The 27,263-nt window shown below is 29.0% G+C and overlaps 2 protein-coding genes across 4 annotated transcripts; one reads left to right on the top strand and one right to left on the bottom strand.

Moving 5' to 3' along the window:
* Window positions 1-1,771: 1,771 nt before the first annotated feature.
* LOC113549949 (ornithine decarboxylase 1-like) lies at window positions 1,772-9,441 on the top strand. 2 transcript variants are annotated; one of them, XM_026951488.1, is made up of 10 exons: window positions 1,772-1,928; window positions 3,961-4,112; window positions 5,041-5,212; window positions 5,304-5,400; window positions 7,748-7,824; window positions 7,891-8,063; window positions 8,128-8,428; window positions 8,497-8,739; window positions 8,808-9,019; window positions 9,104-9,441. In XM_026951488.1, the coding sequence occupies exons 3-10, from the start codon at window positions 5,123-5,125 to the stop codon at window positions 9,288-9,290; spliced, it is 1,380 nt and encodes a 459-aa protein (XP_026807289.1). In that variant the 5' UTR covers window positions 1,772-1,928; window positions 3,961-4,112; window positions 5,041-5,122; the 3' UTR covers window positions 9,291-9,441. The 2 variants fall into 2 exon arrangements, with proteins under 2 accessions (XP_026807289.1, XP_026807288.1); XM_026951487.1 differs by lacking the exon at window positions 1,772-1,928 and adding an exon at window positions 3,712-3,862 and having other exon boundaries at window positions 9,104-9,290.
* Window positions 9,442-12,710: 3,269 nt separating this feature from the next.
* On the bottom strand, window positions 12,711-27,263 carry LOC113549948 (cysteine dioxygenase type 1). 2 transcript variants are annotated; one of them, XM_026951485.1, is made up of 4 exons: window positions 27,107-27,263; window positions 19,331-20,038; window positions 13,808-13,977; window positions 12,711-12,967 (listed from the first exon to the last, which is right to left on the bottom strand). In XM_026951485.1, the coding sequence occupies exons 2-4, from the start codon at window positions 20,028-20,030 to the stop codon at window positions 12,929-12,931; spliced, it is 909 nt and encodes a 302-aa protein (XP_026807286.1). In that variant the 5' UTR covers window positions 20,031-20,038; window positions 27,107-27,263; the 3' UTR covers window positions 12,711-12,928. The 2 variants fall into 2 exon arrangements, with proteins under 2 accessions (XP_026807286.1, XP_026807287.1); XM_026951486.1 differs by lacking the exon at window positions 27,107-27,263 and adding an exon at window positions 20,104-20,289.

Below are 27,263 nucleotides of genomic sequence, written 5' to 3'. Positions count from 1 at the left end.
CACTCTACAGTATATGTATTATATGTAGTAATTATGTACCGATAGATACAATTAAACCAATATTTCTGGGAGTGCTCAAAAAGTGAAGAGCTCGCAGGACACAAACCCACATCCCCAACTCTTTTTAGTGTTCACATTATATTTTTAATAACTATCATTTCAAATGCATATTTATCTATTTTATTTTAATATTAGTAATTATACAATTATAGTCATTAAATGAGGACGCTATAGTGCTACACCCTCATCCTCATTTGTTGTGTCCTCTTACAAATGTAAAACATAGCAAAAACTGTATTGTGCGGTAAAGAACCGAGAAGGCTACAGCAATGACTAAGAAACGAAATTTTCACCACATAAAAAGGATAACTTTGACTGTGAAATATCGTTTTTATTTTTTAGATATCGTAACTAAAAAAAAAGTTATTTAAGTTCAAAAATAATGGATTTTGAAACAATAAGAAATTTTTCGTATAATTAAAAAAAAATTAAAACGATATTTCACAGCCAAAGTTATCCTTTTTACGTGGTGAAAATATTATATACCAATTTGAAGTCTTAGTAGTCTTACCATCACTACAGCCAGAGTGGTTCTATCCCACGCAAAACAGCTTTTGCTATGTTTTATATGTGTAAGACGGAGACAACACATGAGGGTGTAGTGTCCTTTTATAGGTTAACAAAATAATTTTAACATGATGATTTTTCTTATAATATTTTTTACTTGCGATCTCTGACTCAATTGGCATTTACGATGTACGCGAATTTTTGCTCCTTAACCAGTAGCTCCAATACCGGCAACACCTTCATTACAACTAGAATATACTTAACTTTCAAAAAGGGGGAGTCAGCCATAGCTACAGGAATTACGGGTATGGGAAAAACGTGCAGCCTTTATACACTGTATGTATACCTACATATTTTGTGGTATTTCAATGAATGATAATAGAAAGTTTCTTATTCTCGTACAAAGATTGCTGTTCTGACATTTGATTTAAATTGGAAGCTATAAGCAATAGACATACATAGATAGGCGTAGGTAAATTACATTATATAATATTAATATAGAATTGATATTTAGGCAGACGAAAATTCTGAATGGATATTTTAAAAATACTGTATCATTGTTGATGATCGAATTATATGCCATTGCTAGATGATTCATAAAAACGAATTATTTGTCATCGGTGTCTAAGCGATGATAAATATGTTTTGGCGTGACGACGTAGAAAAATTGTAATTTGAAAGCAAAGGGGGCCGGCCAGTGTGTAAAAGTAGTCGTAGACGCCCATTCACCTAGGCTAATAGTTAATATTATAATAGTATTATACAGGCGATTGGATTTTCAGGGTGTGCGACAGGCGAAGGCACACCCTTGTAACTTCTACCGACAAGTCTAGAGTGGCATACCTGAGGCCAATGTGAAATAACCTAACAACTATAAATATTATATTATATTAGTAGTATACAAATTATTATTATTAATTTTAGGTACCTACTACTTATTTTAATTATTATTAACCTGTCGTCCACTTAGCTAGTGTCTTAGTATAAACACGAGAATCGAAAGGCATTAGCCATTCGCTAGAGGTTCGCCACTGCCGACTGCCACACGAGACATGATTTATTGACAATTTTGCGTTAGAACGATGTTGGTCTGCTCGCGAAAACAATAATTATATTCGCTCGAGGTCACACTGTTTCCATGTGTTTTTTCCATTTATTTTTTTCCTACGTTTTTGATAAAAACATTAATTATCTTTCTACTATCGAAAATACTTGTTTTCGTCCTTTTCGACACACCGCTCCCGTCTGTTCGAACGTCGGAAAAATTTATGCATTTAATTTCGTTTTTTACCTGTTCTTAACCTACAGTCAAAATTTCGCCATTAAACAGAATCCAGTTAGGGTGGTGTTCCACTTCTAAGGTAAGCACAATTCGTTCAGATAATGATTTTTACTAGCAGCTCCATCGGACATGGACGATTTGTAAACGTCGCTGTGTCACCGTTTGTTGTTGGAGGGCAACTGTATAGGCTCTAAGCAAAGTGAATGTTGGAAAATCATGTATTTTTACAATTGTTATACCTAATACATTTTGATATAGCTATCTTCTGCCAAGTCGCTCTGAAATCATTAGAAACACAAATATCAGTAATCGTCTTATCACCCACTCATCTCAAAATAATCATTTCACTGTAATACTAAATTCTATTTTATATTACAATGATATAAGTTATAAAATTTTGTATAAACCTAATTTTTGGTAGCTGATACAATATATATATATATAAATGATTTGCACTCATATTGCCAATGACTGAGTCAGTATTAAGTAGTTTACATAATTAGAGGGCTTCAAAGTCTAAAATAATATTTATGAAATGTAAGATAAAAAAATAATTTTTAATTTAGTATTCAAAGAAAAAAAATAATTTTTGGATAAACATCACTTATCTATATTATCTATCTGAGGGTTGTAGATAGGAAAATACTCTTAAATTCTAAGTTTATACAAATGTATAATATTATATTACTAAATGTATAATTTTTGTAAATAGATATCACTTCAAATGGAGAGATGAGACAATTGTACTTTTATCATAATAAATATCTTAAATTAATCACCAGATGCTATGTGATATTTTGACATACAATGCTAGATACTTTTGTTATTATGCTTATTTAATACAAATCAAATTATATTCAAATTTTAAGTTTTCTGTTATATTAATATATATTATTCAATATAATATCTAACTTTTCTATCAAACAAAATTTATTAAAAAATCTTAGGATTTTTGGATTATCAATTTAGACTGTGATCCTCCAATAAGTATTGAAACAGTCAACAGAATATGTATGTATACATATTAACTTACCATTAAAAATGATTTTAAATGAACAAATTTTATTATTAAGTTGTAATCAATTAAACATTTTAATTTAAATAGATTTATTATAAACTAGTTTTCACAAAATTGTAGGTCCTTTTAACTATTCTCGAAAAAAAATAATTTTGTTTTTAATACCAACATATAAGTATAGATTAAAGGTAGTTAAATTCTGACATGTGAATTGTTAAATACTTATATGTAAAATGTTCAAGGTCAATTTAATGAAACTTATTCAGGATCGTATATGTTATGTACCTATTTGAATATTTTAAATGTTAACTAAAAGTGTGGAGTGAGGATGGTATGTATGAAAATGCGCACAATTTTTATTATTATTCATTATGTCATAATGTAATCTTTTAAAATTGCTGTTGTACGCTACCTATATCTATTAATATAAATATATAATTCAAAAGATACTCAGTAGCATTAATACATCTATAGGTTGACTACTATTGAACAATTACAATTGTAACATAGAATTTTGAAAAAATATTTTAAAAATTTAGCTAATCTTTATTAATTGTATTAATCATTTAAATGTCAAGTGTATTGTTATCTATGACAGTCATTTAAACACGTGATTAGATTTTATTTTTTTTAAATAATAATTAGATTAAAGAGCAATTGAATTAAAATTTAAAATTTAAAAATTATTTTTGTTTAAATCAAAAATTTAAATAAACAACATTTAAAAGGTAAATCAAAAAATGTTTTAACATATTTGGTATTATTAAATGTTCAATATAAATTTTAAAAATGGTGTTGCACAACTTATACAATTAAATAATGCCCTTTGATCTTTATTGTATGAGCTGATAAGATAAATTTGTCTGATATATCAAAAATGTTTCCATTAGTAGCTTTCATTTAGCTTATAGCTCTCTGTGCTACATGTTTCAATTACATACATTTGGTTACTTTTTATATATTATGCAAATAATAGTATTTTTTAAAACACCAGGGTAGGTTATTAAGAAATATATTCATATTTGAGATTTTTATATATTTATTTTAATGTTAATGAATTGTTAAAATGTTTTTAAAAAAAATTAATTTTCAGGGACAGCGTCAGCTGGTAAAGTGGTGTGCAACAGGAAACGCTTGGCGTACAGTGAATTGGCAATCTGGACTAAACGTAGATCCACCGTGGCGTTGCTGACATTGTGATTGAGCGTTACACTGTTGAATAAAATATCACTACAAAGCTGCCTCGTAAGTAATATATGTATTAGTAGTTTAACAAAAATGTATTAGTTTATTCTTTAATATCTATTTATCGGAAATTAAATAACTTAAAATTATAAATTTTTTCTTATAAAATAAATGTAATTATTAATTTGTTATATTAATAATATAGATAATTCATTTTCTTGGTATTAAATATAATATTTATTTTTATATTATTCATATATCATATTTATTTATTATAAAATAATAAAATAAATTATTTGCATGTGTAATATTTTTAGTATTTATAGCTAAAGTGATTATCACTTTTATTTAGTTACATGATATAAAATAACTACAAAATGATTAAACACGTTTTTTTTTTTTTACCTATTTATAAATTAAATTATTAGATAATCTTTAAGTATTCAAAATAAATTTATGTTACTTACAATGTAGAAGAAAAAATTATTTTTAAATGGTTAGAATTTTTATGATGTGTTTTGAGAATTTAATTTTATCTTGTAGAATATAATTATTGTTCTTCCCTTATACATCATATAAATCAAGTTATTCTATTATATATTGTTTGTATGACTAATGAGTTAGATTAAGTATCTTAGTATGACTTGTTATAGATAATAGTAATTAGTATTCATAGGTAATATTTCTCTTTACTATTTAATTTTTTAGATAAAATAGCATGGTGTGTTTAAAGAAGTAAATTAAATTAAATATTTGATAGCAAATTGTTATCTAATTTGCACTTTAAACTTTTTTTTTTATGTTATCATTGTATTTTAACAAAAAAAAAATTATTAATTTAAATTAATATTATAATTTTTATAAATTGCCTATTAAGGGCTTAAAACAGTTGTTAAAATTTAAAATTTTAAAATTTATCTTACTAAATAATAGTTGAGATTTTAAATGAAAATGTTTTAGTATTAATTTAATGTTTTTTTATTTTTAGTTTACCTTTTCAATTCACTAACATTTTCGGTGATTAAATATAGTATCTAAGACACTAGTTGTATTGTACAAGCGAAACAAGTATGAGAATTTGTGGACTTGAAGAACAAATTCATGTCATTGATAATAAAGTGACTGTTGAGGAAATTATAAAAGATATAGTTAGAACAAAGGTAATTATTGATTATACAAACTTTATTACTTTATAATGTACTAAATGTTATTTAATTACATATAATACTTAATATTTTTTTTGTTTTTTAGGAAATATCAGATCCATTTTATATATTTGATGTTGGTGATCTTGTGCATAAAGCAAAAATATGGCAGCAAAAGTTACCACGGGTAAAACCTTTTTATGGTGAGTTCAGATAAAAATGTTATTTTATTTAATTAGCCATTAGGTATATTTTCACATTTAACATATAAGGTAATACTTATTAAACTGTAGAGAATGTTAGTAATATTATTTAGCATTCATGAATAGTGTATAAAACTTTATTTATTTCAATTTAATAATGCTTATTAATTGAACAATACTATTTAAGTTATATTTAGTCCATTTGTTTTTATTAATTTTATTTATATTAGAATATTTCCAAGACTAATATTTTGTATACTGATAAAAATGTATTATGTGCATTCAAATAACAAATTTTCTAGATAGTATTGAACTAGTTGTTTTGGCTCTTTTGTTGTAGAATAATGAATTCATTACCTTAATTCATTAAATTATTTGTATAGTGTTGTATTCAATGATTTTAGCCATACGAAATAAATAATTAAATAAAAATGATTTTAATAATTTATTTATATTAATGAGGTATTCAGTTTAGTTAATATTAGGTATATTAAATTGTCATAGGAAGACATTTAATCTTAACTTATTAATTTTTAGTTGACGGGTCACAACTGTAAATATTAATTTCGTTGTATTAAAACAATTGTTTAATTCAAAGATTCATCTGGGCACTATTATCATTTGTTTTTAATTTAAATTTTTTAGTGTTTTAATATAGTAATAATATTGTGAGTGATTTAGTACTCATTTTATAATTAAATGCACTGATAACTATTAAATTATGTAGAAATAATTAAAAAGATTTCTTATAAACAGTGATACCTAACAGTATTAAATGCAATGCGATACATACTATTGTATATATTCCTTAATAGAAAATAATACAATCATATTTTTTTCTAAAACTGATCATAAAAAATATGTATTAAATATATCAGATTTAGGAGTTGTTTTTCGTTCAGATTTGTCATTTGGACTCCACATAGATTCAATATATAAAAAAACTAGAATCAAGAATTTTGGGTTTTTGATGAAAAATAACTAAGGATTTTCAAGACGAGAAGTGCTTATTTGTTTTATACATGAGTTTTTCAAGTCGGTATTAGGATTTGGTTCTATTGTACGGGAACTTTTCTTCAGGTCAGTTTCTGAAATTGGAAAAATTTATCATTTTTATCACAGTAGGTATTTTGAAAAATTAAAGTTATGATCAGATTCTTAATAATATAATTTTCTTTATCTAGACTATTTTTACAAGTACTTGTAATTGCAGAAAACACTGTATTTAGGTAGCTTGAAAAATATAAAATACTTGTTTACTTGTTTGTTCATGTTTATTATTCTTAAATATTATTATAAATCTTGTATATGTTTTTGTATATTTATAAAAATAATCTGTTAGAACAGGGAATAGGAATATAATGTGCATATAACTTTTAAGTCCATTTACATTTACTTGTTTCTAAAAATATTTTATTTATTATTCTTAATTAAAATAAATTGATGAATTTAAATTACTACTAATTGTAAGTGTAATAATTAGAACTTTTAATCTTAATTATTTATCAATTAGTACAAAGTTTTATTGTTTACTAGTCTAACTTTATTATTATCTATTTATATTTGATGTATAACCATAATACATACTTCAAAGCTATTTGGAGTTTTATATATTTTTAGTTTTTACCAATAATTATTTGCAATTTTAGAGTAAAATTATTACACATTTGTTGGCAAATGCTATAATTGAGTTGAACGAATAAACAATTTTTTTTTATTTATTTGTTATATTCTGTGAGCTGAATGGTATAGATTGAGTATACTATAGGTATTTCGTATGTATAAGTTTATGTGGAATCATAAAAAAATATGTAACATGAAATTTGTGTATAATTTAATATATTATCATGTTAGTATAGTTAGATATTTGTAAGATTTAGATGGATAACATATTTATTTTCAAATATTTGAAATAAGATAATAAATGAATAAAAAAAAATATCTAGATAATAAATAATTTTGTGTACCTGTTATATTTACTATTTACTTATCATAGCTTAAAAGTAAATTTAACTGGTATAAGATCATTTTACCGTCATTATTATTATAATTTTTTTAACACTATATAAATATTATTTAGATAATACTGGTTATAGGATATAAATTTGTGTAGTACATATTTAAATAGTGGTTAACTAAATAGACCACATATTTTAATGTTGTTTATTTTTACATTCAATTTTTGCTGATGTTTTAAAAAATAGTCTAAGAATGTTTAAGTGCATATTTATTTGATTATTTAATAAAATTAATTAAAATGTATATAAAAATAATATTTTAAACATCTTTATTATTAATTCTTATGATGTTATTATTTACATTTGAAATTTAATTTTGTAATTTTTAGCTGTAAAATGCAACGACAATTCCCTTGTGCTAGAAACGTTAGCTGCATTTGGAACGAATTTCGATTGTGCTTCCAAAGTAAGGAAAAAAATTATATATATATATATATGAATTTTAGGTTTATAATTTCATTTTATCATTTAGGCCGAGATAAAAAAAGTTTTGGACTTGGGGGTGAATCCGTCTCGTATAATATTCGCTAATCCAGCAAAAATGACCTCACATATTAAGTATGCCATGAGTCAATGTGTTGATCTGACAACATTTGATAATGAACTAGAACTGTACAAAATTAAATCTATTCACCCATCCTGCAAGTAAGTTAATAATAGTCAACTCAAGAGTCAAGATATAAAGTTAATAGTTTGTTAACTGTTTTAGCTTGGTTATACGAATTCGTTGTGATGCAACTGAAACTCAGTGCCCACTTGGTATCAAATATGGCTGCGATCCTCTAACCGAAGCACCAGCATTAATGTCATTGGCCCGTGATTTGGGTTTGTCTGTTGTGGGAGTAAGCTTTCATGTTGGTTCAGGATGCAATGAACCAGCTGCCTTTCGAAGGGCAATCGCTGCTTCAGCAGCTATTTTCCGACTTGCCCAGCAGTTAGGTTTTATGAATATGTACTTGTTGAACATTGGTGGAGGATTTCCTGGAAATAAAAACACTTCATTGGATAAAGTATGCAATTTATTAAAAAAGGCAATTAAAGTTATTATATTAAATTATTTTGTATACTTATTTTTTAGATTGCAGACATAGTGAATGATGCACTTAATGAATGGTTCCCTCCAAACAATGGTGTAACCATCATAGCAGAACCGGGTAGATTCTTTGTGGCTTCAGCATTTACACTTTCTACGAAAATTCACTCTATTAAAAAACGTTCAAATGATGAAAACCATGTCATGTATTTTATTAATGATGGAGTTTATGGTTCTTTCAATAGTATTCTTTATGATCATTCAATTGTTGTACCCAAACCTCTGAATGTGAGTTAGATAACATTAAATTGTTAATTAATTAGTTGTATAATAAATTTATGTTAACATTACTATAGGATTATCCGATGAGTCCAATTAGTCAGAGTTCTATTTGGGGACCTACTTGTGATGGTTTAGATCAAGTAGTTGATTTGGTAAATATGCCATTGATGAAAATGGGTGATTGGATCATTTTTGAGGACATGGGAGCTTATACAATACCTGTAGCAAGTACATTTAATGGCTTCCCACTTCCCAAGGTCTTTGCTGTTGCAAATCGAAGAATTTGGTATGTTTGAATGTTATAGTCTTATAGACTATAGAGTAATTATAATATGTATTATATTTTGATTTATATAACATATTATTTTAGGCAAAAGTTGAAAAATTTAATGCCAATATCCGAGGATCATTTTACAACTGTGCCAATTGTTGCAACTATCAAAATGGTACGTTCAGAATCCAGCGATGATGATGAATGGGATGAAAATGATTTGGATTATACGCGCCAATATCCATGTCTTCATTTGAAGAATTCTTTCTCTTTGCCCGAAGCATGAGTTTTGCTTGTATAATGAAATAACTTAGTCTCCATTTTATTATATTTAAAATTAGATGTAAGTTTTTGTTAGCATCAATTGAATCGAGTAAAGAGGCAGCTCCCTATAACTATTTATAAACATAATAAATTCTAATCCATTTAATTTATTCTTTACCATAGTTTAAGATTTGTTGTCCTTTTAATTATAATGATTTTATTTATTAGGTGTTGTATTATGCAATATCTAGTATTTAAAATACATAATGGCAATTTAACATCAACATTTGTGTAACTAACAACTAGTATTAGACAACTGACCATCTATTGTTTGTTATTTAACAAATATAGAAATATTGTGGTAACTGAATATTTATTTGTCATATATTTTACATGATTTTATAAATATTCCTACTGTACATAATATCATATATATATATATATATATATATATATATATATATATATATGATTATGATTATCTGATGAGTCCAGTTTGTCAGAGATCCATATCGGAACCTACACATAATAGTTTAAATCAAGTAAAATATATATTTATTATATTCTCATAATAATTAGTTCTGGTGAAACTGAAATATTGCTGTGGACTATTTGTATTTTGTGGTAAATCAATTTTTTATTTTAATATGTCGCAATTGGGTATTTATCATTGTCATTATCTAGTAATTTATCCTTTTTTGAGCTTCCTTGTTTAAGTTAACAAGATCTGTAGAATCTACTTAATTGTTTTTATTTTGAAATAAATTCAATTATTTGGAAATTAGGTATGAAGTTAGGTGAACCACTATAGGTACATAAAAAAAAAAAAAATTACCCACTCATAAATAAAAAAATCTGGATTTGCTTTCCTGTTTAGTAGGTTTTCAGTGTACCTCTTAATTAAGTGTGATTGCTATAGTGAATATATGTTCAATTTGAATTTAATGATAAATAATTGTGTACAACAAAAGATTCTAAGTGGAGACATACTGATTAGACTAGGATTGAAGCATAAATAGTTAAAAGGTTACATCCTGTACTTAACATAACTGTGATTGATCATTGACCTTGACCACGTGTGTTTGTAAATTATACTGCAATTTCAGAAGTTATATCTTGTAACATTATGTGTTGTGTATGACGTGCATATACACTGACACGATTCAAGATCATAATTTGGGCGGTGGCATGTATCCTTATTTTTTCTAAGTCTTATAGGCTTGTTATACCTACAAATTGAAATATATTATGGTACACATAATGTGTGTAATATAATATATTATATTATATGTATTATGTATAGAGGATAATGCATATTTTTATTTATAGATGTATAATATTGGTGTGCATGACAAATGCTGTGTTTAACTTTTCAATTTTCTGAATTCATTATTATATTAAATAATAATAATACACAACATTATAATATAACATTTATAACCCTTCAATCTCATGCATAAAATACATTTTTTGCTATTATAAAAAACTGGCAGTTTTAAATTTTGGCAACACTATTAGAAATTAAAATGTCATCATTAAATTAAAGCTGTAAAGACTCATTGAAATAGATCTCTAGCGTGACCTCGATTTTAGATTCCTTTGCAATGACTAATAGATAGAAATATAGAATAAGTCAATAAATAATATATGACAATAATGGATACAAGTTTATGGTTTTTAATGTTTTTATAATGATACTTACCCATCTATTTAATTGATGTAAATTCATCTACCTTATTCCTATTGTTGACTATTTCTCATTCAACCTCGCATTCGATATAACACCGTCATATATGCACAATCATCATTCTACGTAAGAGTGGAACAAGTTTTCGTTTTAAATTAGTTTAAAAATTGTAAATTGTACCATTTATTTATTTTTACCCGTTGTACCGTATTTCTCTGTAAATGAAATTTCAGCTGTATCGATATTCACTCACACTTGTAATATATTTTATAATAGCTGTCAGCTGACCTTTTTTGTTAATAAGTAGTGTTTAATTAGCCTTCTTTTTTTAACGGTACCTATTTAATATTTAAATGATTTTAATGGAGAAGGGAGGTATTACATTTTGTTGGTTCCAGCTTCTGTTTTGGAGCTGAATGATTGTCGATTGGCCTCTTAAGTGTTGACCACATCACGCACAAATAATACCTTAGACCATCATAGTACTTACTACTTACAATCTTTCATTTTTCGCTGTCGAATATTTTTAGCAATAATGGACGTTATCTAATGCTGGCCTTTACAAATATTGTAGATTGTTATATCGTAGAGCTTATATTACAAAGTTAGTCAGATGAACACGTTGGACAAATTTAATGAAAATTTTAATGCTTGATCGTACATTAGATAATTGAGTTACCAACGTCTAATAAAAAACTTTTCAAACGTCATCATTGAATTTTACAAATGTTAATGTCTTATGACGAGCAAATAGAAAACTTATGTCTGCCATATGGCTTCAAACTTGGTTGTTATCCATTCCAAGTAATTTATTCATACATCTTATTGCGAAAAGTTTATCTTAATTTTATCTATAATAAAACGATCGTCAACGTGTCACAGTAACTTTTAACATACCCCCGAGGTAATACCTCGAGCTTTATTATACCCAGTTTCCGGTTCAGACCAGCTATCGTCATATTTTGATAAAGACCTACCCTATTTATAGTCTTAGGTAACATTAATTTTTGTAAATTAATTAATTAAGTCAGGACAGACCATCTCGTCCTTAACTCGAGCTGGGGAATTGTTATTAATATTTCTTTATTTAAATAGCTATACTATAATTACTATAGATACTTAATTGCATTCTTTAATTAGGTACAGTGGCGTTACTATAAATAATATAAATATTATTAATATTTATTATTGAATATTATTATCATATCCATATATTCCATATGTGATAGGACAAATCTTCCCCAATAGTTATAAACCCAATTACACGCTACAAAACAAAACTGGTCTACCCAATTATTTTGTGCTGAACACGCTACAGGTACAATTTGTTTAAAATTCTAATTATAAACAGTGAGGGTAATAGTAATAATAATTGGTAATTGTATTGACTCACGAGAGCTCTGCCAATAATTATAATTTTTAGTCTTTTAGTCGCCTAAATGTAGGTAGAAGTATACTCGTATCAATCGTATTCACTTAACAGTTAATATACACAATAGAGTGAAATCAGTTTATTTTTTAGGACATAACTGCATATATATTTAATAGGGTTTTAGTGTAGGTGTGTTTATAAATGCCTGGCCTAATGGCATTACACAATAATATTATGCAGGTAGGTACATTATTGTAATATATTATTGTGATACATATAATGTTAATGACGGGTGTTCATTGAACACAATAATTATCGACTTAATTAAAACTTTAAAAAAAAATATAATAATATATTAAAATAGTATGCAAAATACAATATTGTTTATCGATAACAATATATAATATATTTATATACTATATTATACCTAACATGACACATGATTTCATATAAAATTTTATATTTAATAACAATATAAATTATAGAAATACGTGATATGGTAGGTAAAGGTAAGTATAGATATATAATTAGTAATTTTCATCTAAATCAAAATATAAGATATTGTCCATATTATGTTTGATTGTTTTTGCTATATTCAAACTTAATTATCATCAGCGGGTACCAATTCTTCAGCATGTTTCTGAAAATAAAATTAGAAAATATTAACAAATTGAGATACAGCCAGATAAGGACTAAGGTGGGCTTAGAAGTGTATTTACGATTTTGGCGTCCTTTTTCCCCATTAAAAATAATTTAAACCCTAAACCCTAAAAATTTAACTTCTAATGCTGCGCCCATTTAATAAGCTTACAATTTGGCGCCCAGGCGATTGCCCCTTCGCCCTCCTCTAAATACGCCTCTGGGTGAGCTACAGTCTGCAGGCGCGAAAATAGGTATGTATATTTTTAAATTTATTAAAGTTTTATTCAAGTACTTGTAAAACACTAAAACTATTTTTTATGTCTTTTCGTTTGTTTTGCGTAGACATGTTTACGTCGTAAAAGATTTAATTTTTTAATTTTGTGGACGGATCTACATGACAATTGGACAATTTAATAAAACGCAATAGTTACAAACATGAAGACAGCTATTTTTTTTAAATAATATATTATATATTACTGTAACGTACTCGTATAAATATATATATATATATAACGATTTAAAAATTGGTTTTTGAATTTGAGGGTTTGAGTTTCGCCTCGAGTTATTTTTGCATTTAAGTAAAGGTTGTATTTATGACTTTATTTTTTGATCTTTTTAAATAAGTACGTTAGAAGGGTATACGATTTTTTCCGTTGACCGAGAGAGAGGGGCACCGCGCTCAATCACGCTTACAAAAGTTATATGGACGTCACTACAGAAGTCTACCGTCTAAGTCTCTATGGAGTAATGGAAATTATGCCTACATATATCTGACGCACATTTGTACGAGTATTTATATAATAAAATATAAAATTTGAAAAATGAACAAGTATTATACCTTGGAAACTTTTTCGCCGTAAATGGACCAAAACGTTGATTTGGCCGTCATCTTGTGTCCTGTTTGCTGGTTGAACGTGGAGCATTCTTCGAACGGCGGACAGTACAAGTGCAGACTTACAGCTTTGTCGGTGTGACTGGCGTTTTCTACTCGGTGTAGACCCATCGTATCTGAGGAAATAACAATACAAACAAATAATGTACACATCCTATAAGCATAAGAGATTTGCCTTTGACATATTATAGAAACTCATAAGGAGAGAAAATAGTTAATTAGCGAGCAAGGTCATATGACACACAGCTGTGCGTAAAACAGAAAAAATACAATTTTTTCCCTACAGGCCATAATTTAGCATACTTAATCAATAGCTTATACGGTTTTGCCAAACATTTGTCCCCGACCTACCACATAAATAACATTATAATATGATACTAGCCGGTTTCTCTGAAATTCGTTTAACACATCTCTGTGTGAATATTTCAAATACAGTAGAATCTGCTTATTTGGGACACCATATAAAGGGGACCGCTTAATAGGGATAGGTTGCATAGTCCCCCGAACGAATGTATCGGTTTATTGGTTATTCGGTTAATCGGGATAGCCGGATAATGGAGACAAATAGGTCATAACCAATGTGTCACAATTAAGCGGATTCTATATTATTATGTAAAAATTAATCGAGTCGTTCGACCGGAATTACGCATAAAAAACATACGTGTGTGTATAATTAATGCGGTAAGTTATTCATAAATTATTATTTTTTATACATATATAATTAGTGGATCGCAGACGTGGTGAAATGCAAATAACGTTTTCGGATGTTTTTGTTTTGGTCATTTTCGTGTTCGGGTAGATATAGGTAGTTGGTGCCATCTATATATACCCAGTAATCGGTATAGGTACACTGAACTCGAGTTATTCGATCGGAAATAATATAAAATACTAGAGTTTCTCTTTTTCTACAAGCGCACAGAGTTCAGTTAAAACCGCGTTAATTATCAATGTACTATGTAAAATAATAATAATATATTTTATAGTCAGAGAGTTGACGTACATCTCCGCGACGGAATACCAAACAAAATCGCGACAAACGTCGTCACGAGTAAATAGGTGTTATAAATTATAATGCTATAATACGTGCAATTTTATAGACAAGTATTAGTCGAATGCAGCGAATAAAATGTGTGATCTTTAACTATACCTAAATTCACTTGCGACCAGGGAGAGATCATTTTCAACGAATTGGCTTTCGAAAACAAATATATATATACATAGTTTGTGAAAATATTAGCATTATTGTAAGTATTTTAAATATAAAAATAAAATAAAATACCTATAAGTATAAATAGAATTCCGGGACTTATCGTACCGAAGAAAAATGTGTGAATATGCAATTCAAATTATTAATAAATATCTAAAATATACAGATAATTTTTTTTTGTTTATTTAACAATCAAAAACAAAAATGTTTGATTAAATAAAATTATTATTTTTAATCTTGTTAAAAATTTACATTATTCATTAGTTCATTAGTTCGAGATTTTTTGTACATTTATAGAAAACATTTTCGAAATATGCAATTGAAATACCAAAAGAACTCTAAAATCTAAAATTATAGGGAAATAAATAGGAGAAAACGATATGTCTATGATAAAGCATGCTCAATAAGTTTGTCGATCATACTTTTTTTGTAAGATGTAATGAAATATGCAAACATTTGGAGTCAAACTTCGTACTTATTTAATTTTACGTCATTAATAAAAAATGTACATCTGGTCTATAATATCCTATAACTATTGCAAACAAATATGCAGTTGCAAAAATTACATAGAGTACGCACGTACATTGAACTTAAATATGAAACTGTGAAGGTGACTTTTAGGCTTTTAAATTTTTCTTGATCACGATGCATTGAAAAAATGTTCTGGTAAAAATTTAACCTATGAGTAGTATAACCATTCATTATTCTTGAATAAATCGATCATTATAGCTTTTATAGATAAAAACGTAAAACTATATGATATAGTTCGACGATAATCGATATGATAAAAATATAATTCGTAAATGGTAAATATACTCAATACATACAGCAACTACTGTACCATATACATCTAAGAAAATATACTATACATAACCCACATATGTATACTGTATGGAAAAGGCTGTACACATTTTTCAAGAAATTCTGTGACAGTATTTTCTTAAAAAAAAATAAATTTTACTATCAATATTTTGGTATTTTTCCCCCGTTAGTGATAGAAAAATATACAGGAACATATAGTATAATAAATTCTCCGTAGGTGGAAGGAACCCTTTGAATCTCTTTCGAACACACACACACACACACCACTGTTGCACGAGAGGTGCTGCAGGAAATGACGCGATCATATAAACTTTGAAATTTCGATATTATTATATAATATCGCCGCACTCCTATACAATAGTGTACGTACTATTATTTGTGTGTCTATAAAGTATTAACGCACGGCTTGATAATGTTCTGGTGTGCGAGTGAAGATTACATTGTGCGTGGAGTCGAAGAGCTACAGAGATATTGCCGGTCTCGCGTCATCGACTGACGTACTTATACGGTTAAAGTGCGTATTACAAAATGCGATCGGCGAGAGTTATGTCGAGTGTTCAAGTGCGTCGGGCAATAATAATACCCCGTAATCGTATGACACGTAATTTATAATGCACCGTGCACGCGCGCTGATTCGCACTTTAAGACGTCCCACACATCGGCAAAAACATTATTATCGCGAATTATACGTATTTAGCTATTTTATATTGCCTATAATTTATCTTGCGAGATACGAGAACGAGATTACTTAAAGAGCTTTGGCCACCTGTGAAATCGAAAGCTAATATTTACACAGCAATGATAATATATTATACATTGTATAGCTGTAATCGTAGCTATAGGCGTGTGCATAACATAATATACCTTCCATCTTGTTTTCTGCGCGAACGATATTTTTCTTTGTACCCCAAACGTTACAGTGACATTTTAGACAATTTAAATTTTAAACATTCGCGTACAAAAACGAATGGCTGATTACGTATATGTAATAGGTATAACGCACTCATACACTATATCATACTGTATTTGTCCTATCGTCAAGTCTTGCATGTCACCACAATTGACCTGTTCAGAATTTCATATTCATAATTACACATACACATAAACCAACGAACCGACCAGGGCCGGATTTAGACTTTTAGATGCCCAGGGCAAATATTATTTAAAAATAAGACCGAAAATTGAAATTAGATAATACTTATAAGTTATATGTAAATATATTTACCATTAAAATCTTGGCGTATTAATTTTGAACCCCAAATTATATAATAAATACAAATCAATATTTATTTTTGAAGGTGATATATTTTTATATAAATTTCCTAAACCGAGAGTCAAAATATTTTAAAAATTTTTTCATAGTATTCTGGCATTTGGATGCCCCTTAAGGCCTCAAACATCTGTTGCCCGGTACATGTGCCCTTAAAACCCTCGGTCAAATCTGGCCCTTGAGCCGAAGTACCTATTAAACGATTACACAGATGTCAGAGGCATGTCACCAAGGTAGAGGTCTTAGCGGGCCGGACTTCCTAAGTAAAAAAATAGTGGCCCTGAACCGCCCCCCCATGTTGTATTATTAAATATTTTGAATTGATGGAGACAGATTGAGTGATAAGGGAAGGATAGTGGTAGTGGGGAGGGAAAATAAAATGTGCCAACATACATTGGCCGCATTTTATGATGGAAAAATTCCTGGCTACGTGCCTGGTGCCTGACAGGTGTTTTGTACATTCTTATTTCATCGTTCGATGCAGTGGAAATACTGTAGTATATAATATAACAAATACTCAGATAACGCGTTAATAAAATAAATATATTTTATTAACAAAAATTGTCGTCGCACAAGTGAATGAACGAATAAACATTAATATACAGAAATTAAATGTATAGATTAGATTGCTAGCTGTGATAAAATACTACTTATAACGTATTAAAATCGGATACAGCTGTGATATACCTATGATGTATAGGACCTATCCCTTGCAGTTTGCAGGATACGGTTACCGAATGTGTATTGCCATTTGCGATATTAAAAGTTAAAAAATATAATACTGAAGTATACAAAAATGTAGTTGAGGAGTTGCTGTGTATCGTGGATTTTTAAATAATGATAAGAATAGATAATATACGTATTAAATTTTCAGTAGTTGGTATTGGTAATTTAGGTACTATTTTCTATTACTACTTGTCAATTTGAAAACAATAGGTTTTCGGAAGAGACTATAACATTTTTAAAACTCAAAATATATATAGTAATAGAATCGTCTACACGTCTATTATCCATACTTGACCAAGTAGTTACTAAGTAAAAGTTGTAGACATTTAATATCTATAGGTACTTGGTATTATAACTTTTTGAAAATTTAACATTCTCAAACAGATATATGTATATTTTACGTTTGACCTATTTAAAATAATTATTACTTATAACGATAAAATTAAAAGGACACATTATTACCAATTATATACTATTATAATTAAGGTATATTTACAAATTATGGTAATAATATATTAGATTAAATTTCTCATCTAATGCCAATCAATCGTTTATTGCACTTTATAAATTATACTTTCGGAGCATTAATTTTATGTTGTAGGTGTAGTAAAAATAACAAATTCACCTTTGACTAGGGCGTGAAAATCCACGAACTAAGGTTTAAGAATGGTATAAAGTTTAGTCACTATCGGAATGTGGGCACGATTATTATACGTTTATTCCATTAAAATCGCAACAAATTTAAATTAATGTCTATTTATTATTCTTGTTGCGAAAATAATATAATTTAAAAAAGAAATTGTCTACTATACGTGTATGTCTTATTAGATATTTATACATACTAACGAGATATATAATATAACGTTAGATACAGTAATATGATTGTATTTACTTTTCGTTCGGACCATTCATTGAAAATCACGGTAAATGTGTGTACCTACTACCTATATATGTAGTACACGAGAGCCCGGGCTCTTAATATAAATATATAATACGTATTGTATAATATACGTCGTTTGTACTCGCACACACCCATCTGAACTTAAACACCTCATTCTCGCATAACTCTATAACGCGTTTAAATAATAATAGACATTTATAAGGTTATGACGAATATCCGAATACGTACAATTAGGAATAATCAGGATTTTAAGGACGGCTCGACGACTACGATTCCAATCGTTTAGGCAAGCCAACAAGTACAACGTGCGGATCACATCATATAGTATCGCTTACAATTTTTTTTGTGTATATTTTGTTCATCGATTGTTGACGAAAGACGGTAGTTTAAAAATTAAAATCGTTGGCGGAGACAAGCCTAACTCCTATAATATAGCTTCGCACGCTGTTGCGATAACATCTGCATCTTGTTGTTGGGATCATAATATTATGTTATATCTTTTAGCCTATAACTTATAATAATATATAATTATGTCGTTCTAACCGTTTATGTGGCACACGCCGTCCGTTTCCAGGAGCGTCCGTCCTATTTCACACATGGGCTGGAGCTGTTGGTCGTCTTCGTTTTCGTCGTCGCTTACAGTGCACTTTTCAGGCCACGCAAACCTCACTTCGGTCAGCTGTCCGGCGAGCATTTTCATTATGCAGTCCGACTCCGGGTGGTTGTGTATGGACGAAGCGTCGCCCTCACCCCAGCATAACACCATCAGGTTGAACTTGCCGTTGCCCGCGTCCACCAGGTTTCTGGTGTACCGGAACTTGTTGAACTTGGCGTACTTGAGCCACTCGGCCGGGTCGCTCCGGTACGACTCCATCAGGTACTGCACGTACTCGACGTTAACGCGGTCTTCGGCGAACACTCTGTGCAGCTCGCTGATCAGATCGGTCAGCCGGAACTTTCCGCCGCCGCACCGGTCAGCGTCCTGGTGCACCACCGGTCGATACACGTCCAATGGCATGTTCCGTTTCCGGCAGTAGCCCCTTATGGCGTCCACGGTCGAGTTGCATTCGTCGTTCCGTTGCTGTAGCGGTCGCTGCACTTGCATTTGCGTCGTCGCCCAGCTGCACGGCCTCTTTGTTGGCCACGGCATCGGCTGTTGTCGCTCTTCGTCGTCGTACTCCATTGCCGCGGTCGGATCCTCTCTTCTCTTGACGCACTGTTGCTGCTGACTGACACGTTCCATACCAACACCTGCACAAGTACGAACGTCACATACACATATTATTTTTATATATAATAAACACTAAAGTTTTTACCATTTGTTACAATCGAGTTTATACCATGTGCTACACCATCCGAATTTAAAGTGGTATAATCAAAGTCACGGGTAGTTAGAGATTGTGAGCATCAAGCGGCTAGTACTTTGTACTATCGCGAGATTATAGGTATACTATATTATGATGTCTAGACATGGACGCGTAAATATTATATTATATTTTATGGACGATGGTATGCACGAGTATGATAATGATAATATTGTAGTTTCCGTACCGGAAAGCGCGCGTTTTTTATACGCCATCCGTACCTGACCGGGCGCGTCCCACCTCCGCGAGGTGCATCACCCCACTTGTTATTTTTTTTCTCCAGTTTATACAAGACGCGATTCTTTTAACAAGGCACTTGTTATTTTACCAACGTTTTTACAAATATTTTTTTCTCATAAATTTAAATCATTATTACAAAGCAACATTTTCAAAAATAATTATATTTATAATATAACTGTTATAGCATATTTAACTTTATATTTTTATTTATTTAAATGTTTAAAAATATATTACAAATTATGGTAGTTAATTAGTTATAACACTTATAATTTAAAATTATTTAAAATTTGCATTAGTGGAATAGTGGAACAATTATATTACAGGGTGATGTTATTCCATTACACTCCACTCATCAAAAACTTTAAATCAAGTGATAAAATATTCTTGATTTTTAAAAATGTTGTTTTATAATGACTTCAGGTTATATAAAAGTATATATAATAATAGTTTTTCAAAGTAGTGTTAGTTATATGTCTCATGCAAAAAGAATCACCTGATATCGATTAATAGGACACGATAGTCGATAGCAATTAAAATTATATATAGTATATATTATGTACACAAAATCATTCATCTACAAATTGAAGTCGGTAAAAAAAGGCCGAGTGTCCTTAAGTCTTTTACCCCGCACTCACAAAATAAAAGTCGTATTAGCCTAAAGTCCTATCTACAATATTCAATACTTAATTAGCAGTACACGCTTCATTACACACCTAAGCTTATCTAATCATAAAACGTGTGCAGATAGGCCTCAAGCTATAGTTACATACAATTATCACGTCGATGGAAAACTTTGATGCTCACGATATTCATACATCTCGTAGTTTAAAAAACGAATCAACATACTCTTAATATTAAATAATGGACGAATTATATGATTTATGTTATTTTCATAAATAATTTAAAATAAACATTAAATAAAAAAAATACACTTACATTTTCTCTTTTTTAAACTCTTATAGTGTCACATTTACAAACAGTAAACTATTTTCTACATTATTGCACGGCTGCACGGATGAACCAGTGAACATAATTTGCAGTTTACCGAAGCCGTATAAGCATTTGTTACTAGGACCATACATAAATACGCATGTATAATATATAATCATATGAATAAATAACTATAATTCGACAAATGTACAGTTGCACGTTTGAGGGCGAATCGTTTTACCGTCATCACTGGCGTAGTACCTATATAAAAGCGGGCTCGAGGAATTTATCAATCAAATGAGAGTATAGTAGTATTTATATATAAACACTATACATACATGAAGATACAGAGCGATTCTCTTAACGCGACGTCATCGATACTATATTATGTTGATATAACGCACGTGAGCATGTTTTCAATCACTAAAAACGACTCGTCAAAAATTTTAAATAAAAAAACTGAATCCGTTTAAAAATTGCCAGTAATTTTGCCTTATTAATACACAACATTCATATATTATCCCGGTCGCCGTTTGAAAATCAATAGTTCCCGCTACCCGCACGCTCAAATACTTAAGCGTACAAGAAGTATTTTGTTAGACTCGGGCCATACCTTTAATGTTAATATACTATAACTATTATTATTTACACGTTCATACAAATAGTATTCCAAAAAAGACAAAAACATTTCAATTATTTAGATTCTAGACGCGTAGAGATAAAAAATATATATCAACCCATTCGTGTTAAAATAATCGTCCTGTATATTTTGCAAAAATTTATACAGCCGGATCAAAAATCAAAACTCACCAAAGCCTTGTCGATATCGTATAGTATAATTGTAGGTATACGCCAGTGTTTTTTCTTACTTTTCAGCATATAATTAACCTTATCAATATAGGTAGGTAAATATATATAATTCTCAGTTTAAACGAGTTGCGGCTTTCACTCAGATATTTGTGCGATTTTACCGTATAATTTAACGTCACTTTCAAACATGTATCGTTTGTACCAATGTACGGTATATAATAAACGCGATAAGCGACTGGACGTAAACAAACCATTAGCTGGACATGTATGAGACCTACGTTGTTATACAGGAATAGTAAAAAAAAATATAAGGTATAAGTACTGCTATAACTGTGCTAATGGACATTGGGCTGCAGTATCGAAAGGTATCAAAGATCCTTTGTGATGTCCTTGGACAATTTTCCTGGGTCTCTCACCAGTACCTATTCATTTATTTAATTTTAAACATGCAAGGTCCAATAAAATAATTGAGATTAATAATAAAAATAGTAGTACGACGAATATAATAAACACAAATATGGATTATGAGAAATTTTCAGGCTATTATAGATGTATATACAAATAAAATTCTAATTAGTTTAGGTATTTTTATTTTATATTATGTATTTCATAATTTTATTATACATGGGTATTATTTGTACGGTAAGTTACTTGACGCCTTGACAGCTCAAGTATGATAAGTTTGTAGACCGTATAGTACTACACGTACGTAAGCATAGAGAACGATAAACAGCTAAAGAAATCGGGTCTATTAATATTTTTGAAAAAAAGCTTAAATACGAAATACAAGTCTAAATGTGCACGATGGTGCTTTATACGTTTAATAAACTGGAACTATAATCGTTATATATATATTAAGGTATACTGTAGTCTATAGTAGCTACTAGTTAATAGTTATAAGTTAACTTACCATAAACTTCTAAAAGTGGTGCGTACGAAGGGCGAGTATGTACAAAAGATTCTTGTTAATATGCCGAACATCAAAAATTCAATTCCTCAAATGAAATTTAAATCCTCCTATAACTACTATTATATTGCACTAAAATACCATTTCAATAAAATTTGAATTTTTTAAATACGATATAACAAGTTTATTTGTAACAGTTACAACTCCTTGTTTATATTTGACGAACGGACATTGAGTACGTGCGTCTTGATTTGAGTGGATAAATTACATTCCATCAAATTGTAAAACAAACCAGTCCAAAAATAATAAGGTTTAAATACCTTCACGACGTCAAAACTCACAACACTACATCAGTGGCGCCGATCACCTAATTTATCTATGACATATGTCATAGTAGATTTTATAGCTGGGGGGCCCACCAAGCGTTACTAAAAATACATTTGAATATTTGTTCGGCTAAAAAATGAAAAAAAAAAATGGTTTTACACTAAATATGTGAGTAGTTTGTTTCGCATTTAATTGTTACATCGAAAAAAAATGGGGCCCAAGCTCCAGAGGGGCCCTTGGATGTCCGATGTCATAGTATTTTTTAAACACTTCGGCGCCACTGCATTACATTACCCCTCGACGCATTTACATTTTAAAATATTCATGTAGCTAAAATAATCAAAATTATTCCGTTATAGCAGTTATTAAAAGCTTAAAATAGTTTATTCGTTTTAATTAGGTATATAGAATATCGACCAAATCGCGTTCACACGAAAGTATAAATCTCTTTGGAAATTATTATTTATATAATACATTTATAAATTCCTATAGCGGCTATAGGTAAGTTCATATTCTATTTAAACAGTGATAATACCGAAATATATCTGCATTAGATGCCGATTTCCGCGAGTCCATAATTGTATTTCATAATAGATAGGTATTATATATATTATAAATTATAATACTATAATTATATAATATACTATTATTATAATGTAACGTCAGATTTGAAGAAAATATGAAAAAAAACAAGCTCGCGGTACTAAGTATGTTTTACACGACGTTAATTATGATGTAACAACCAGCTATACTATGATTTTTGGTCTTTGATCTCTTTATAATCATTATTTTGTTTTCATCTGATATTACAAAAATATAAAACGTATAGAGTTAAACATATGCTCTCATAATATATGTTTATAGATTAATTGTTTCTATTACTGTAGCTCGTAGGTATAGTACGTGGTGTGAACTAAATACAAATTGGCAATTACTAATAATAAATAATCTACACGTTTTATTTAATAAAAATAAAAAAATAAATGCTCTATAAACTTATGTGATATCAGGAGCCAAGACCTCAAATAAAAATTATCCGAATACGCTCTTAGTTTTTTTGGCTAATTTTCTATTGTAATTACGATTTAGTGATTTATAATATTAAGTACCCACGTGTTTATGTATGTGATTAAAAAAACATTCCCAATAAAAAGAAAAAAAATAAATAAATGGATTAGCAACCAGTTAAGACATTGAACAGTTTAATGGAAAACAAATGTATTGTTTAATTAAAATTTAAATGTAGCCTGTACAGCTGTAAAGTTGAAAAAACATAGTATAATATCAATTAAATGCTTATAATTTGTTATACAATTTTGTATATGTCAGATAATTTTCCAAAATAAACAGATTTTAAATATTATACAAGTTAACAATAATTCTGTAAAATTGTATAATGTATTATATTATTAAGAAAGTACTTAATAAATAATGTATAGAGCCAAAAATTGGTGCGCAAAACAATTCCAAACATTAAAATATATTCTGAGGTGTATAATAATATACAGTTAAACCACTCTATAACGGAATCGCTTGGAACCAATAACAATTTTCATTATAAGGAGATTTCCATTATAGAGAGGTAAATGTCACTACTGTATTTGAACCGGACCTATTGATATTTTTAAGTTTTAGTCCCATGAAACAATGACCATGTGTACATGCATACAATATTGCATATTGGACCATTCAAACAAAAGCTCTACCTAGTTATGTTTGAAGTTATTATCACATCTAATAATGTAATTTTAAAACGAAGTAATTTATATGTGTCAACACATTAACAATAATTATATAAAATATTCTGCGTGTAATAGTTTGATTTGGTTTCAACAGTTATTCTAAACAAGCAGGCTTATTTGCAACTTGCGTTATGTATACATTTCGCAATTAATTGTATTACAAAAAGTGTTGGTACATTTTGTACTAAAAAATAAACGGGATAAAACCTTTCCCGTAACATTTGGTAGAACTTTAATTATGATCATTTTCCTTACTGATAGTTTATAATGAGACAACACGATTTTTATGTTATACAATTTAATGATATTGAATTGATATATATATATATATATTAGAATTATATAATTAGGTATGTAAAGTTTTAAATAAATATCTAATCTAATCTGATGGCCTTTGTGCGCTAGATGTTCTGTTTGTTTTGTTTAACATGTATATGTATACTTTTATACCTACTGCGTTATAATAATATGCTATATATTTGTACTAATTAGCCATTGATATTATTATTGTGCAGCCACCTGCCACTTGCCAGACAAGGCATTAATCTAATACGGCAATAACATGATCTAACGAGATTTTACATGTAATGACGAATGTATTGGTATTTTACGTCATCCACAATCGCATTGGAAAAACAATTTTAATGAAAACAAATTTCAGATTTTATATTGTTGTATTTTTAAGTACACAATACACATATTAATACAGACGTGAATCAAACTAAAAATATATAGATATTAGATATTACGAAACTAGTACAATGGGCGTACTACCAATTTTAAATGTGTTTTATCGTGAATTTAAAAAGACTTACGAGGGTGGGAGGCAAATATGAAAATATTAAAAGGACGCTATACCTACATTTATTTTCTCCGCTGTAACAATAAAACGACGTAAATTTGCTATGCAACGTGCAACCTAACCTAACCTAACCTTGTAAAGGCAGATACGACTGCAAATGCGGGTGTAGTGGGTATCCACTTAATGACTCACAACGGTGAGTTTTTTGAGGAAAGATATTTTATTTCGTTTTAAAATATACATGACAATAGTAGCCCCGGGCGCATGGTTTAAAAGAGCGCCAAAAAAATTTAAATGCATAATGATAAATAAAATAGTGGGCGAATATTTTTAATATTGCCCCGGGCGCCAAATCTTAACGGCACGGATCTGATAGTAGCCATTGGAAGTGTGATGAATATTGTGGCATACTATTATTCCTTAATGAAAACAATGGAGTGTGGACTTTTAAGTTTAATAAAAATGAATATAACATTTGCATAAAAATTATTGCACAGTAAGCATATTATGTTACGTTATTGGCAATGCTTCTTGATGCGGTGATTGGGTACCGTCCATTGACGGATCTCCAGTACAATCTCAGTAGACTTAATATAAGATTAAAAGAGTAAAAACAGTAGTCACTAGTCATGATATCATATAAAAAAATCCGAATTACTTAGATTCTTCATCCTCTTCCTAATTCTTCAAGTTCAACCTATTATACATAGGTAGTACTATAATTTATATTTACTTTAATCGCAGTAAATATTATGATCATAATATTACTGACTACTGAGTCAACGAGAACGGTTATATTGGGTTTGGGTAAGCGGCAACTATGATCATTTTTACATTTTTTTAAATCATTTTCCTATTATACATCTATACATATTAGGTAATATTATAGGTACAAGGTACTATTATAAGCATCTATACTCAGTGTGTTGAATAAAATGTAATTTACATACATAATACATTAACGTTGGTTAAATTTTTGTTAGTAATTAATAAAAAAATATCTGATAAATAAATAGGTTATGGATTATAGTCGAGCCTATTTCCAATATACATCATACATATACTACCCATTATCGATATAATGATACAATCGAATATTAACTAAACAGCATTATTATTTCAAACCGTAAAAATTTGATAAAAATATATAGTTTTTAATAATATCATAAATTATTAATTAAAAATAATTGTATTTACCTTTAAATTGGAATTATGCAAACGGAACAATTAAATATACGTCCAATGGATAAATGAGTGGATTTGTGTTTGAGTTTTCCAAGTGATCGAGTTTTGAACCTTATTAGTTTGATTGTTTGCACGCTACTATACACTTGTGTTCGAATCATGAACCGGT

The sequence above is a fragment of the Rhopalosiphum maidis genome, chromosome 4 (assembly GCF_003676215.2).
Source record: "Rhopalosiphum maidis isolate BTI-1 chromosome 4, ASM367621v3, whole genome shotgun sequence".
NCBI lineage: Eukaryota > Metazoa > Arthropoda > Insecta > Hemiptera > Aphididae > Rhopalosiphum > Rhopalosiphum maidis.
Note: the sequence above shows the minus strand (reverse complement) of the source record. Positions and strands in the feature narration are given on the sequence as shown.

Excerpts from the sequence above, each read along its gene's own strand:
- LOC113549949 (XM_026951488.1), top strand. The coding sequence starts at position 5,123 with ATGAGAATTTGTGGACTTGAAGAACAAATTCATGTCATTGATAATAAA. Across the intron at positions 5,401-7,747 it reads ACGGGTAAAACCTTTTTATG|CTGTAAAATGCAACGACAAT; the intron begins GTGAGTTCAGAT and ends TGTAATTTTTAG. Across the intron at positions 7,825-7,890 it reads ATTTCGATTGTGCTTCCAAA|GCCGAGATAAAAAAAGTTTT; the intron begins GTAAGGAAAAAA and ends TTTATCATTTAG.
- LOC113549948 (XM_026951485.1), bottom strand. The coding sequence starts at position 20,030 with ATGGAACGTGTCAGTCAGCAGCAACAGTGCGTCAAGAGAAGAGAGGAT. Across the intron at positions 13,978-19,330 it reads CGGCGTGTGCCACATAAACG|ATACGATGGGTCTACACCGA; the intron begins GTTAGAACGACA and ends TTATTTCCTCAG. Across the intron at positions 12,968-13,807 it reads ACGGCGAAAAAGTTTCCAAG|AAACATGCTGAAGAATTGGT; the intron begins GTATAATACTTG and ends TTTTATTTTCAG.